The sequence below is a fragment of the Staurois parvus genome, unplaced genomic scaffold (genome assembly GCF_062004578.1).
Source record: "Staurois parvus isolate SC_StPar_1 unplaced genomic scaffold, SC_StPar_1.0 ptg000482l, whole genome shotgun sequence".
In the NCBI taxonomy this organism is placed as follows: Eukaryota; Metazoa; Chordata; class Amphibia; order Anura; family Ranidae; genus Staurois; species Staurois parvus.
Genome location: NW_028318278.1, coordinates 347,501 through 364,120, shown reverse-complemented (window position 1 = coordinate 364,120; position 16,620 = coordinate 347,501). Strand labels below are relative to the sequence as shown.

The 16,620-nt window shown below is 45.1% G+C and overlaps 1 protein-coding gene across 1 annotated transcript in view; it reads left to right on the top strand.

Annotated features, from left to right (window-relative positions):
* The window catches only part of SLC39A11 (solute carrier family 39 member 11), a 306,777-nt gene that overhangs the window by 61,165 nt on the left and 228,992 nt on the right, over window positions 1–16,620 (top strand). The window contains exon 2 of the mRNA XM_089689524.1: window positions 5,395–5,521. Within this exon, the coding sequence (XP_089545650.1) occupies window positions 5,395–5,521 (127 nt within the window). The remainder of the gene's footprint in view (window positions 1–5,394; window positions 5,522–16,620) is intronic.

Genomic DNA, 16,620 nt, shown 5'->3' with positions numbered 1-16,620 from the left:
CACTGTAATCACCAACCAAATAATGGGCCGCACAATCCCAATGAGTTTTCTGTTGCTCCACTGTTCTCCACCAACCGAATAATGGGCCAGACCATCCAAATAACGAGTCTGCTCTTGCTCACTGTTCTCCACCAACCAAATAATGGGCCAGACCATCCAAATAACGAGTCTGCTCCTGCTGCACTGTAATCACCAACCAAATAATGAGCCGCACAATCCCAATGAGTCTACTGTTGCTCCACTGTTCTCCATCATCCAAATAATGGGCCACACCATCCAAATACCTTGTCTACTCAGGTACCACTGTAATCCACAATCCAAATAATGGTCTGCACCATCCAAATAACGAGTCCACTCTTGCTTCACTGTAATTCACTATCCAAATAATGGGCCGCACAATCCCAATGAGTTTTCTGTTGCTCCACTGTTCTCCACCAACCGAATAATGGGCCAGACCATCCAAATAACGAGTCTACTCTTGCTCATTGTTCTCCACCAACCAAATAATGGGCCGCACCATCCAAATAACAAATCTACTCTTGCTCCGCTGTAATTCACTATCCAAATAATGGGCTGCATAATCCCAATGAGTCAACTGTTGCTCCACTGTTCACCATCCAAATAATCGGCCGTACCATCCAAATAACGAGTCTGCTCTTGCCCTACTGTAATCCACCATCCAAATAACGAGTCAACTCTTGCTCCACTGTAATCCACCAACCAAATAATGGTCTGCGTCATCCAAATAAAGAGTCCGCCCATGCTTCACTGTAATCCACCATCCAAATAACGTGCTGCACCATCCAACTAACGAGTCTACTCTTGTCCCACTGTAATCCACCATGCAAATAACGAGTCTACTCTTGTTACACTGTAATCCACCAACCGACTAATGGGCCGCACAATCCCAATGAGTCTACTGTTGCTCCACTGTTCTCCACCAACCAAATAATAGGCTGTACCATCCAAATAACGAGTCTACTCTTGCTCCACTGTAATCTACCAACCAAATAATGGTCCACACCATCCAAATAACTTGTCTACTCTAGTACCACTGTAATCCACCATCCAAATAATGAGTCAACTCTTGTTCCACTGTAATTCACCATCCAAATAATGGTCTGCATCATTCAAATAATGAGTCTGCTCATGCCGCACTGTAATCCACTTTCCAAATAATAGGTCGCACCAGCCAAATAACGAGTCTACTCTTGCTCCACTGTAATCCACCAACCAAATAATGGTCTGCGTCATCCAAATAAAGAGTTTGCCCATGCTCCACTGTAATCTACCAACCAAATAACGGTCCACACCATCCAAATACCTTGTCTACTCTTGCCCCACTGTAATCCACCATGCAAATAACGAGTCTACTCTTGCTCCACTGTAATCTACCAACCAAATAACGGTCCACACCATCCAAATAACTTGTCTACTCTAGTACCACTGTAATCCACCATCCAAATAACGAGTCAACTCTTGTTCCACTGTAATTCACCATCCAAATAATGGTCTGCATCATTCAAATAGTGATTCTGCTCATGCCGCACTGTAATCCACTTTCCAAAGAATAGGTTGCACCAGCCAAATAACGAGTCTACTCTTGCTCCACTGTAATCCACCAACCCAACAATGGGCTGCACTATCCAAATAACGAGTCTACTCTTGCCCCACTGTAATCCACCAACCACACAATGGGCTGCACTATCCAATTAACGAGTCAACTCTTGCTCCACTGTAATCCACCATCCAAATAACGGGCTGCACCATCCAAATAACGAGTCTACTCTTGCCCCACTGTAATCTACCAACCAAATAACGGTCCACACCATCCAAATATCTTGTTTACTCTAGTATCACTGTAATCCCCCATCCAAATAATGAGTCTATTCTTGCTCCACTGTAATCATCCAACCAAATAATAGGCCGCACCATCCAAATAACATGTCAACTCTTGCCCAACTGTAATCCACCATCCAAATAATGAGTCTGTTCTTGCTCCACTGTAATCCACCAACCAAACAATGAGTCGCACTATCCAAATAACCAATCTACTCTTCTCCACTAATCTAGCAACCAAATAACATGTCAGCTCTTGCCCAACTGTAATCCACCATCCAAAAAATAGGCCACACACCAAAGACTTTCAACTCCAGCCAAGGATTACTGCAATGGCAGCACACCGCTCACTCCAACCCAAAACCCAGCCCCATTGTGTTCCACCTACAACAGGTTTTCATCATGGGAAGAGTGGCTACTGGAGGAGAATACGTTTGAGCAGACAGCCTAATTAAGAACTCTTGAGAGTACTTGAACTTTTTCCCCGTAAGTAGCCTGAAAATGTGTTGGTGGAGTTTTGTATCCCAGATGATCAGATCTTCAGCTACACAAGAATTTGAATAAGCTCAGTAAGAATTTGTTTTTCACAATAAAAGGTCAAACAGCCAACCCTTCATCAGGGCTAAGAAATTGAAGACAATATTAAATGATTCAGCCGGGGATCTAAGGTGGAACTCTTAAGTGTGAACAAGGTCTACTTCGTCTTATAGATCTTCTCTGTGACTCATTTGTATTGTATAGAATACATATGTAAGTTTGATTTTATTTTTTTAAAGCTGAATTCCAGGCAAGCAGCTGTACATATTGAATACATAAGGGATCTGTTTTAGCTTCCAAAGGATTCAGTCCTGAAATTTACACAGCACTGCCAGACAGCATAGCCTGGACCCGAGTTTTCTTTGCAACAATTAACCTCTTGCCTCCCACATAGCGCATATGTGGGGTAGCAAAGATGGTAGGCTTTAATGCCCATACACCACACTTATGCGTCCATGGGTGGCATGCTTGCTGTGCACTTCCAGTACAATTACCAAGCTGTCAAAGACATCTCTCCGAGCTGGTGGGATTGACTCCCAATCATGTGACCACAGTGACAGCCAATCATAAAGGTCACATGATCAGCCGGTGCTTCTCGACCTCGGGTTTAAATGCTCTGTTAAAGGGATGCTGGGACGAGGTGGGAAAGGGTTAAGTAACACTTAGGCCTGGTTCACACCTAGGCAACTGGAAGCTTTAATGCTCCCCATTTGGATGCCCATAGTAACCTATGGTACCTGTTCACACCTGAGCACTGTGCTGCAACTTGTCGCATCAAAGACGTTTCTGGACCTACTTTTGTGGGCGTGATCGTGCAGTTCTCCCTTACTGGTCTTGTTCCTTGTAACTAAACAGAGGAAGGATAAGGAGTAGAGATGGGCTTGATGTTCGAGTCGAACGTATGTTCAACGCGAACATCAGCCGTTCGTGTGTTTGCTGAACGCACGAATTGTAAGGACGTTCGGCAGGCTATTCACCCGCCATGCCCCGCAATTGCACTGCACTCTCACAGCGCATTGTGAGAGCTGTGATTGGCCAAAGCAATCACCTGTGGTCAGGTGCAATGCTTTGGCCAATCACAGCACAATTGGGCAGAGCTAGTGGTGGCATCACCGCTAGCTCCACCTATTTGTTTATATCTGACTGGCAAATGCCAGATTGCGTCAAGTACTCCGCAGGTGCAGACGGGTTGGCAGGCGTTGTTTTTTTTTTTCTCAGTGAGTCTGCGTCATAATGACAATGCTGGACGCCATGATTGACGGTGGATTACAATGATGGAACCATTTTTTTGGCTTTTTATTTATTTTTTAATAAAAGACTACTTTAACCCTGAGGAGTTTTTGAAGCTTTTTTGCGTTAAAAAAGTGCCTGAAAAGCTTGAGAAAAATATGTATGTGAATATGTATCTATGTATGTTTTCACACTGGGGCAGTGCGCTTGTGGTGCGGTGTAAAAACTCCCGCTTGCAGCATCTTTGGGGCATGTTTGGTGAGTTAAAAAAACGCCCCAAACATGCCTTTTCCCATTGAAATCAATGGAAAACGCCTGAAAAACGACTGAAAGGTGCCAGAAAAGCGTCTGAAAAACACCTCTGAGAAGCGTTTTTGGTGCAATTTTTAAGTTACGTGGTGGGGGGCAGCATCAGGGTGATGCCAATAAGCCCCCCTGCCTGCAGACCCCCACAACCACTGGACCAGGGTTGCGGGGAAGAGGCCCTTGCCACCATCCCCATGCCAAGGGCACGTGGCTTGGTAAGCTGTAGAGACGGGGGCATGCTTGTTCATCACCCCCCCCCCCCCCTTCCTGCCCTGCCCTGCCAGGCCTGTGCTCGGATCAAGGGTCTGGTAGGAATTTAGGGGGGAGCCCATGCTTCCCCCCCTTTTTTTTTCCCCTTAAATGTCCTGCCAGGCCCTTTGCCGACCTAAAGGGTCCGGTATGGATTGGGGGGGGCCCCACGCTGTTTTTTTTTTTTTTTAAATAAAAATGCCTTTTAAAAAAAATAAATAAATAAAGTAAGAGTCAGTCCTGCTGCAGCAGCTTCTATATGTTGTACAGATGTGCAGCTTTGCAGGTAGTTTAAGGGGACCCCCCCAGGCATGATATTTTTTTGTCTTTTTTTTTAACTTTAGGCCACAGGTGTGAAACTGGCGGCCCCCCAGCTGTTACCAAACTACCATGAGGCATTGCAAGATTGACTGTTACAAGCATGACTCCCAAAGGCAGAGGCATGATGGGACTTGTAGTTTTGCAACAGCTGGAGGGCCGCCAGTTTGACACCCCTGCTTTAGGCAATGAAAAATGGCCAATAACTAGAATATAAGCCTTCAAGATGGGAACTTTTGAATTTACAAGTTCGAGTCCCATAGACTTGCGTTGTATTCGAAGTTCACGGTCGAACAGTCATTAGGTTCGAATGGCCGACCGCGAACCGAACGCGCGCGCGCTCATCTCTCTTCCCACTCTGCTCTCTCCTCCTATCACGACTGACTGGCTCCTTGTGATGTTTTGTAATCTTTTAGTCTAAAGTGCGATTTGCGAATTGAAAGCACATCTAATGAGTGTGAATGTCAGGGTCTTAACACGTGCGAATTGCTGCAGCGCGATTTCTAAAGTAGTTCTTGCTTTACTTTTTCTGCAGTTTTGTTGCTTTTTCACATACATAGACTGTAATGGAAATCGTGCTGCAGATTGCAAGAAAATCGTTGAAATCGTTGAAAATCTTCACAAGTAGCAGTAAATTCTTCAGAAATCACGCTGAAGTTGCACACAAAACTCACGATTTTAAATTGCAGCGGTGTGACCGATGACAAACTCTTTTTCTGTGCAGGGAATTACAAGAGATTACTATCAATCCCAGGTACTTACCATGCTTGCTTGTAATAAAATACAATTGATGTGTTTTTGAATAATTTGTGTCTTTTAAATCTGGAGTTGCAACCTTAGGTTCAGAGTGTTTACTATTATCTAGTTTTTGTTTTCCTCTTCATTGAAAGACATGCCGTACTCTCTGTCTTTCAGGGCATAAGTGACGACCCATTCTCCATCGCTGCTGTTGACTCCAAACCACCAAAGGAAAAGGACGAAGGGTCAGAGTACGGAGATCGAGAGCTCAGTATCCGCATAGGTAGAGGCGTCTCTCACAAAGGCAAGCATCCTATGTTGTCATATGCCACGCATGACCACCCCCCTGATAGTAGGGCTGTGTCAGACACCAGTTCCCCGGTCGTCGCCTGTCACTTCGAGCCATCTTGTCCTTTAAGTAAATGCTTTCTAAGTGGCTCTGAATAGGCTGTGATGTCAGCGGCAATCTGTTCTGTGTTTGCACTTCTCGCTCAGATCAGGCTGACTCACCAATCTGGCCGGTGCAGAAGATGTCCAGGGGCTGGTGACTGATGGTGGAATAATGACATGAATTTGTCAATCATCGGTCATGTGAATGGGAATTAATATGAACCTTCTAGACTGCTCTGGGAATGTTTTTCCGCTGTCTCTCCACGCTGTACTAGCAAGGCAAATTAGATCTGAACTTTGAATTTTAAAAGGGAATCCCATCATCCTTTAAAAAAATAGCTCAATACGGTTTCACACTCAAATTAATGGAGCAGAAAAACAAATTTTCAATCCCAAAAGCCTACGACTGATTCAATGATTTACCCTTAAAGGGTATGCATATCCCAAACTTGTTTTTGTAGTTTTGGGTAGAGTAGGGAAGCATTAAAACCCCTGGAAGTTTGGTTCCTGTCTGTGTACCGATTTCCCTTCCCAGAGGCACAATAGGAAGTGAGGAAATTTCCCAAAGTGAGGGGAGTTACCTTCTTAGATGGTTGTCCTCAGAACAGAAGAGATACCCCCATTGGAGGACATTTCTATGACCCTCTGTTCTGGTGGCTGTGTACCCTTGGGGACATTTTTCTTCACTTCCTGTGCCAAAGGCGCAATGAGGCAAATCTCCCAAAGTGAGGGGATTTACCTTCTTATATGGTTGTCCACAGAACAGAAGAGATTCCCCCACTGGAGGATATTTCTAAGACTCCCCATTCTGGCGTCTGTGTACCATTGGGGAAATTCATCAGTTCCTGTGCTAGAGGCATAATGAGGCAATCTCCCAAAATGAGGGGAATTACCTTCTTAGGTGGTTGTTCCCAGAATAGATGCACCCATTGGAGGACATTTCTATGACTCCCTGTTCCGGCTGCTGTGTACCATTGAGGAAATTTCCCTTCACTTCTTGTGCCACAGGCACAACAGGAAGTGAGGAAATCTCCCAAAGTGAGGCGAGTTATGTTCTTAGATGGTCGTCCCCAGGATAGATTCCCACCATTGGAGGATATTCCTATGACTCCCTGTTCCAGTGTCTGTTTACCATTGGGGACATTTCCCTTCAATTTGTGCCACAGGCACAATAGGAATTAAGAAAATCTCCAAAAGTGAAGGGAATTGTTTTCTGGAGACAATTGTAACATCCGGTAGTCACCAGGACAAATAGGGTGAATCACCCTGGGGGGGGGGGGGGGGCAGTCGGCAGTAAAACCCTCACATGGGTTCTAACTCTTGCCCACTCCATCTTAAACTAAGTTTGGTCTTTATATATGCTTTAAGGCTTGGTTCACATGAACGGGTGTGAACAAGCACGGGCCTATTTCCGTGCAGTGTGTGCAGGACGGCCCGTTCATGTTAATAAACGTGGAAAAGAAGTCCCTGATTCTTCTCCAAAAATACACCATGCGGTTTCACTTGGGTCTGCAGATCTGTGGTGGTGCCATTAACAATCTTTGGCACTGCTGCAGGTCTGCTAAAGGACAGCATGTTTCTCTGCAATGTAAGGAAAGGGCAACGAGTTTCTCTGCAATGTCGGGAAAGGGCAGCGTGTTTCACTGCATGTCTGGAAAGGGCAATGCTTTTCTCTGCATGTTGGGAAAGGGCAACATTTTTCTTTGAATGTGGAGAAAGGGCAACGCGTTTTACTGCATGTCTGGAAATGGCAACGTGTTTCTCTGCCCATTGGGAAAGGGCAACGTGTTTCTCTGCATGTCTGGAAAGGGCAACGTGTTTCTCTGCCCGTTGGGAAAGGGCAACGCGTTTTACTGCATGTCTGGAAAGGGCAACACATTTCTCTGCATGTTCAGGAAAGGGCAACGCGTTTTACTGCATGTCTGGAAAGGGCAACACATTTCTCTGCATGTTCAGGAAAGGGCACCGCGTTTCTCTGCATGTTTGGGAAAGGGCACCGCGTTTCTCTGCATGTTGGGAAAGGGCAACACATTTCTCTACATGTCGGGAAAGGGCAACACGTTTCTTTGCATGTCTGGAAAGGGCAACGTGTTTCTCTGCCCATTGGGAAAGGGCAACGTGTTTCTCTGCATGTCTGGAAAGGGCAACGTGTTTCTCTGCCCGTTGGGAAAGGGCAACGTGTTTTACTGCATGTCTGGAAAGGGCAACACATTTCTTTGCATGTTCAGGAAAGGGCACCGCATTTCTCTGCATGTTGGGAAAGGGCAACACATGTCTCTACATGTCGGGAAAGGGCAACACATTTCTCTACATGTCGGGAAAGGGCAACACGTTTCTTTGCATGTCGGGAAAGGGCAACACGTTTCTCTGCATGTCGGGAAAGGGCAACACATTTCTCTACATGTCGGGAAAGGGCAACACATTTCTCTGCATGTCTGGAAAGGGCAACACGTTTCTCTGCATGTCGGGAAAGGGCAACACGTTTCTCTGCATGTCGGGAAAGGGCAACACGTTTCTCTGCATGTCGGGAAAGGGCAACGCTTATCTCTGCATGTCTGGAACGGACCATGCATTTTTCTGCATGTCTTGAAAGCACGCGATTGTACATGCATTTCCAACATGCAAAGGTCTGAACTTAGCTTAATGAGAACTGCTTCATTGGCCACTGCAGTGCTATTACTGAAGAGGTAGCTGGTCGGTGGCCGGGACTTGCTGATCCCATAACTGGGGTAGGCTAGCCCTTCGTCAAGAACGAATCCAGCATCAGAAAGGCACAAAGAACGTGGATAATAAGTGGAAGACCCTTAGACAGGAGTTGGGAAAAGTGCAAAGTGGCTTACAGATTCGCTATAACTTGATCTGCAGATTCACATTGAAAACAAAAATGAGACGGGACTTCCCATTTAAAAAAGTTTGTCTGTTGTACAGTGTGGAAATTCTTCGACAACCCTTTCCTCCTTTTCTATTTTCTATTTTTCGGATCTCTGTCGAAGCTCGCCAATGAACCGTGATTGGTCAAACCCTTGCTGCGATGTAGAAACATCAATACATGCATGGTGAACAGCTTATAAACTGAAATTCCAGTGCGTTGGGTTACACGGGGTCAAATCAACGCTACCTCTGATGGTTTCTGCCGCTCTGGGCTCTCACTCCCACAAAGATCAATTCTTGTGATTTATTTTCCTGAAGGCTCGGCAGCAGATCTGAACAAGATGTTAGTTAAGTGGGGTCACAGGGAGAATCAACGCCTACGAATGGCCAATGGGGGTCCTGGGGGCTCCAGGCAGGTAGAGTGTCAGTAGACGGATAGGCAGGCTGTGGCTTTATAGATCTGAATTCCAGATATTGCTGCCGGAAAATGTTATTGTTACATTGTTTTTCTTTTAGTTCCATCGTATCTTTCTGTCCTCTGTAGTGGAATTATGGGCAAAATCTAAAACGAGACATATGTTGCAGCATCTTCATAACAGGAAAATGATTCTAAAGGCTTAATTAAAAAAAAAAAAAAACTGATGGGTTTAACCCTTCCCTACTCCAACAAGGCTATTTAACCACTAGCCTGCCGGGCACTCCCCCCCCCCCCCCCCCTTCCTGCCCAGGACAATTTTCAGCTTTCAGCGCTGTCACACTTTGAATGACAATTGCGCGGTCATGCAACACTGTACTCATATGAAATGTTTATTATTTTTTTGAGACAGATAGAGCTTTCTTTTAGTGGTATTTAATCACCTCGGGGTTTTTTATTCTTTGCTAAACAAACCAAAAACCACTGAAAATTTTGAAAAAAAAAAAGTTTTTTCTTAGTTTTTGTTATAAAATTTTGTAAATAAGTAATTTTCTTTTCCCTTCACTGATGTGCTCTATTGAGGCTGCAGTAATAGGCACTGATAGGCTGCACAGATGGACACTGATAGGTGGCACTGATGGGGAGTCACTGGTAGGTGGCACTGATGGGCATTGACAGGCATCACTGATGGGCACTGAAAGGCAGCACTCATATATGGCACTGATAGGTGGCAGTGATTGGCACTGACTGGTGCTGTTAGGCAGCACTGATAGGCAGCACTGATGCGCACTGATAGGCGGCACTGATTGGCAGCACTGATAGGTAGCACTGACTGGCACTGATAGGTGACACTGACTGGCACTGATAGGTGACACTGAAAGGCAGCTCAAATGGGCACGGATATGTGGCATTGATGTGCACTGGTATGCACTGATATGTGGCATTGATGTGGCACCGATGGGCAGTGGCAGGTGGCATTGATGAGCACTGACAGCTGGCACTGATGGACACTGACAGGTGGCACTTCTGGGGCTACACAGATCATCAGGGTACACTGATGATCAGTACCCTGATGATCAGTGCACATGTCCCCTCTGAGTAATGCCGATTACCGGCTCTCCTCTCATATGACGTCCTCCCAGAACGAGAGAACCGCCTTGCGCCCGTCATTACCTCATATGGCGGGCGGGAGGCAGTTAAATGCCGACTTGATTTAGAAGACCTATATGCTGGCATTGGAAAAACTAGCTTACCGATGACAAAATGGTATCATTTTGTTATTTGGGTGACAGCGCCTCTTTAAAATGTCGTAATTTGGATCACCTCAGTGTGACGCCCTGCCTTGCGGGTGTATTGGCAGTATACAAGGAGCCGACTCGGTTTCCAGTATCCTCTGAGCTACTTTCCAGTATTGTGAGGGTAGAATGCTGGTGGAGCATCTGGACCCCCTTGTTTCATCTCTTGTTTCATCTCTTGGCGGCACAACCCCGCAGCGTGCTCCAACCTTCTGCCACTTACTAGCTAATGAGGAGATCTGTATCTGTGCCTGGAATCTGATCCCTGTGTAAAGTGCGGAAAAAAAGAAATATATTTAGGTGTCCCCGATCAATCCCATTCTCTACTATTTGCCATTGCTATTTTTAAGTTATCTAATGCGAATCTGTGCTTTGTCCATTGAGGGACCCCATTCAGCACCAGGAACTGATGGCAATTCTGGTACTTGTGGTTATAGAGAACCTGCTTTTGTGACCACGCTGGAGCAATCGCTGCTGTCAAACATGGAATCCATAGCCTGGACCCTGGCAACTCCTAGCTGACAGAAGTCGTTCATTCCCCACAGTTGATCAAAGTGGTGGAGGAGCATAAGAAAGGTCATTGTATTCTTCTGAAGAAGACTACATTAAAGTTACCTTGTTGCTTTGACCTTTGTGGACATACTTGTATGGGCATGACCGAGCACCCGGTAACAGATGACCATCTCACTTGGTGGTATATTTCAGAATTTTATTGAAGATGTACAGGTGGAGTCAACGCATTTCGGAGGAACATTCACCCCCTTCTTCAATTTGTAGGTAGGCTACCTTGCGTCTCTAATATACCGGCTCTCTGGAAATACTGCAAACAGCATTCAGTCGCCTCCTATTGGAGTGTTACCAACATATACATTGACATATCAACAGCCCTGAAGAACGGAGAGGCTTCTCCTCTGAAACGCGTTGGATCCACCTGTAACCTGTACATCTTCAATAAAATTCTGAAATATGCCACCGAGCTAGATGATCATCTGTTATCGAGTGGCCTGTCATACCCATTCAAGTTACGCCAGCTGAGACAGTGTTCATCCTCCTCAAAAAAGTAGCAGCCCTGAAATCTCGACCGAACATAGTACCATGGCCGCCTTTGAAGGATCAGTGCCCAAGAAGAAGCTCCCACCGTATTTATCACCTTTATAGCTATCAACTCATTTGTTGATTCACCAGTCCAGTGTGGTCTTTCGCACACACCATAATCTATGTGAACATAGGACAGGTACTCTTTGAGTCCCCATTGGAGCTCAAAGCTTCAAAATGCTCAACAATCTAAATCCCATGCTTTTAAATTGTCCCCGTTCACATCTGAGTGTTCAGGTGCCTGTAATTCAGGGGCCTGTTTACTCCGGGATCGCTAAGCTCCGCCCAATGCGTTTTGTCATATTGACATCATTTTTCATCCTTTTTTTTTTTTTCCCTACACTGATCTGGCATGGATGTCATTTTTTGGGCCGGTCTAAAGATGAAGGAAGAGGAAGCTAGCCACAAATGGCGTCTGCTAGCCAAAATGGCAGCACAGGATTATAGGAGGAGGTGAAGAAGCAGGCAAGACTATAGTAGCTACAGTAATTGCAGCAGTTTTGTGTGCGGAGGAGGGGAAGGTCCACTTCTTATTTTTTTTTTTATTTTTAGTTTTGAACATAAGAAAGAAAAAAAAATATGTTCAGACCTCTATGAACGGCTTTCATAAAGTGACGCCAACACAACAAATTCCACATAGATTCGATCTGCAGTTTACGGACCGTATTCTCACAACTTATCCTCGTCTTTTTACTGCTTTTCTCTCCATTATGGACATATGAGAGATGTTTTGATGCCTCGGTAGGAAAACAAAGCAATGCTGAGAGTGAGAAGTAATCACACCACTGAGCATTTTATCAATACCATAAACTTTAGCCGACACTTCACGGGGAAGAGCTGAGTCATTGTTTGGCGCTGGGAGGTCTGTCCATCGTACTGATTGTATAAAAGCCTTGCAACTGATGACCTTTTTTTTTTTACTTTTTTTACAGTAGTAACAAGATTTCCTGACAGAGTGTATTAATCCTTTGTCTCTACTGTTAAAGCAGCTCATACCCTTATATCCAGGTTGGCCAAAAACCATTCAACCTCATCTTTCCCCCTGCCCACTCACCCCCCCCCCCCCCATCCTATCCATCACTACCAACAACACCACCATCAATCCCGCCCCGCAAGCCAAAGTCCTTGGCGTCATTCTGGACTCTAACCTTTCCTTCCAACCTCATGTCAAATCACTTACAAACACATGTAGGCTCCACCTCCGCAACATCTCCAAGATACGCTCCTTCCTTACCCCAGACACCACTAAACTACTCGTACACTCCCTGATTATCTCACGCCTGGACTACTGCAACTCCCTCCTCACCGGCCTACCCCAGTGCAGGCTCTCCCTGCTCCAGACCATCCTGAACTCAGCGGCCAGACTCATTCACCTCACCAACCGCTCCACCTCTGCCACCCCTCTATGCCTATCCCTCCACTGGCTCCCGATTGCCCAACGCATCAAATTCAAACTACTAACTCTGACCTACAAAGCCATTCACAACACTGCCCCTAACTACCTCACCCACCTGATACCCAAGTACCACCGTACCCGTGCCCTTCGCTCCTCACAGGACCTCCTTCTATCTTTCTCTCTGGTCTCCTCCTCCCATGCACGACTGCAAGACTTCTCCAGATCCTCCCCCATGCTCTGGAACTCACTGCCCCAATCCATCAGACTGTCACCTTCCCTTCTTACCTTCAGGCGCTCCCTGAAAACCCATCTCTTCAGGGAAGCCTACCCCTCCCTCACCTAACAGCCGTTCTCCTTTATTCCTCCTACCACTCCATCCCCCACAGCCACTTCCTCCTGTACCACTACCCCTCCTTCCTAGATTGTAAGCTCGAAAGAGTAGGGCCCTATAACCCCTCGTGTACTGTTGTTGTTGCTGTTCTGTTTCTTATATTGTCCCCCCCCCTCTATTGTACAGCGCTGAGCAAACCCTTTGGCGCTATATAAACTCGATGTAATAATAATAACCTACCAGTATATTTTTTGGGTTGGAGGTAGAAAGCCACACAGATACATACATGCTCTCTCTCCTTTTGTGGTTATAACAGGGTCTACACTTCTGGGAAGATTTTTCACAAGATTTTAGAGAGCGTCTGTGGGAATTTGTGCCCATTTGTTAGGTCAGATACTGATGTTGGATGAGGGAACCTGGCTAACAATCAGCATTCCGATTCATCCCAAAGGTGTTCAGTAGGGTTGAGGTCAAGGCTCTGTACAGGATACTTGAGTTCCTCCACCCCAAACCGGTCAAACCATCTTTATTGAGCTGGCTTTTTACCTTGGGGCACAGTCATGGAGGAACAGAAAAGGGTCTTCACCAAACGGTTACCACAAGGTTGGAAGAGCACAACTCTCTACAATGTGTTTGTAGGATGTAGTATTAACCATACTCTTCACTAAAAAGATTTTGAACTCAGACATTTAGACATTTTAGACAACTGTGCTCTTCCAACTCTGTGGTGATAGTTTGTTGAAAACCCTTTTCTGTTCCAGCATGACTGTGCTCCTGTGTACAAAGTCAGCTCCATAAAGACATGGTTTGACCAGTTTGGTGTGTAGGAACTCGAGTGTCCTGTACAGAACCCTGACCTCAACCTTGCTTTTGGAGAACTTTTGATATAAGGTCTTTTCATCCAACATTATTACCATGCCCTTAACCCTACAGAACACTTATGTTCAGTTCTTCAATCCCTAAGGTGTTCAGTAGGTTTGAGGTCATGGAGGAACTCAAGTGTCCTCCACAGAGCTCTGACCTTAACCCTACTGAACAGTTTTGGAATGAATGTGAAGTTTTTACTGCCCTTACCTACTCCGCCAATAGAGCATTTGCGATATCAGGCACTGATGTTGAGTGAGACGATCTTGCTCACAATCTGCGTTCCAATTCATCCCAAACGTGTTCAGTAGAATTGAGATCAGGGCTCTGTGCAGGACACTCGAGTTCCTCCACACCAAACTGGTCAAACCATGTCTTTATGGAGCTGACTTTGTGTACAGGGCACACTCATGCTGGAACAGAAAATGGTCTTCCTCAAACTGTCACCATAAGTTTGGAAGAGCACAATTGTCTAAAATTTTTGTATGCAGTAGCATTAAGATCGCCTTTAAATCAAAACACTTGAACTTCAACTTTTTGGGTGGTTTCCACATACTCTTGGACATAAAGCATTACTTGCTTGTCTAATGTTTGAAATAATTCTCAGTTTAATCAATGAGCTGCCCAAGAGTGATGTTGGCTGAGAAAGGAAGAACTTGGGAGTTTGGGATTCAACCTACCAATATGTTTTTTGGGTTGGAGGTAGTAAGTCACACAGATACATACATGCTCTCCCTTCTTTTGGGGTTATAACAACCTCTACTCCTCTGGGAAGACTTTCCACCTGATTTTGGAGAATCTGTGCCCATTTGTTAGGTCAGATACTGATGTTCGATGAGGGAACCTGGCTAACAAGCATTCCGATTCATCCCAAAGGCATTCAGTAGGGTTGAGGTCAAGGCTTTGTACAAAGGGGCACAGTCAAACTGTCACCACAAGGTTGGAAGAGCACAATTGTCTACAATGTCTTTGTAAATCGACATACTTGAACTTCAACTTTTTGGGTGGTTTACACATACTCTTGGACATAAAGCATTACTTGCTTGTCTAATGTTTTGAAACGATTCTCAGTTTGATCAATAAACTGCCCAAGAGTGAATAGGATGTTGGCAGAGAAAGGCAGAAGTTGATTTTTTGGGTGCAATTAAAGGGTCAACCCATGTTTTTGTAACCTGTGGAACCTAGTGAGCCGAGTATGTCTTGGACACTCCACCAATGATGTTGCAATGCCATATTTCCCCGACTCCGTGCCGGTCCTCTTGAAAGTCTTCCAGCTCCTCCTGTTACATTGCCCACCATCTAAAATAAATAAATGAAAGCCAAGTGACCTGAAAAGTGCCACATTGAATTCCTGCTCATTGTCAGTGCTGTATGAAGCTACGGGAGAGCATGATAGCCAGGAAACTGACAACTTAGAACAAAAAATAGCACTGGCAGCTCAATATTTCATTACAATGGGTATACTTGAAACTCATATATAATTAAAGTACTCTTTGTACTGCCTAGAATTAATTTAGTAATTGCCTTTAAAAAAAGTGAGGCCATTAAAACCAAGACATGCTTAAACAAAACCTATATTTATCTGTATGCAGCGAGGCACCTCGAGGAGGCTGGTATCCTCCCAGCACAGCATACGGCGTTGTGTCAGAGCAGATTAATCTTTAAACATTTCAGGGTGATGGATTCCCTTTGAGGAAGTATGCTTTTTATTTTTCAAGGGGTGTGATCAGAACTTTGGCATATACCATATCATACAAACTGTGGCAGAGGAAGGAGGTCTACGAAGATTGTTGATGCTGGAGCTATGTCACCTCCGAGTCAGGAGATTAGTTCTTGTCTTCGGTTTAAAGAGAAGCTGTGCTTTGCCGATTCTGGGCAAACTATTAATTTTACTTTATACCTCGTCCTTTTCGCTGATGATCTTTACTTTCTTCATGGTCAACCGCCACTCGTTTACCCCCTCCCACCTTTCGGTATCTTGTATGATAATTGGTCATTCTTGGTATGGGGGAAGCATTTGACTCTCTTCACTTCTTACCACAATGAAGAATTGGGACCAACCAGTCAGTTGGCCTTAGGGTTCATAAGTTGGCCATAATTGCTTGAATTTTTGGCTGGTTCCTACTGAATTGGCTGAAATTCAAGCAGTGGATGGCCAACTCCTAGAACCTAAGTTCAACTAACTAGTAGTACTAGTAGTACTCCCTTGGTATGGGGGAAGCATGTGACTCTCTCCACTTCTTACCACAATGAAGAATTGGGTGCTCGAGCTACTAGTTAGTTGACTTTAGGTTCTATGAGTTGGCCATCCACTGCTCGAATTTCAGCCAATTCAGTAGGAACCGGCCAAAAATTCAAGCAATTATGGCCAACTTATGAACCCTAAGGCCAACTGACTGGTTGCTCCCAATTCTTCATTGTGGTAAGAAGTGGAGAGAGTCACATGCTTCCCCCATACCGAAAATGACCAATTATTTTATAAGTCCCCTGAAAGGTGTGAAGAGGTAAATAGGTGGCAAGTTGGCCAACTCGTAGATCCTAAGGTCAACTAACTAGTAGCTCCAGCACCCGATTCTCCATTGTGGTAAGAAGTGGAGAGAGTTGCATGCTTCCCCATACCGAGAATGACCAATTATTTTATAAGTCACTGAAAGATGGGAAGAGGTAAATAGGTGGCACGTTGACCATGAAGAAAGTAAGGATCAGTGGTGAAGGCAAAGAAGTAGAAAGTAAAATTAGTAGCTGC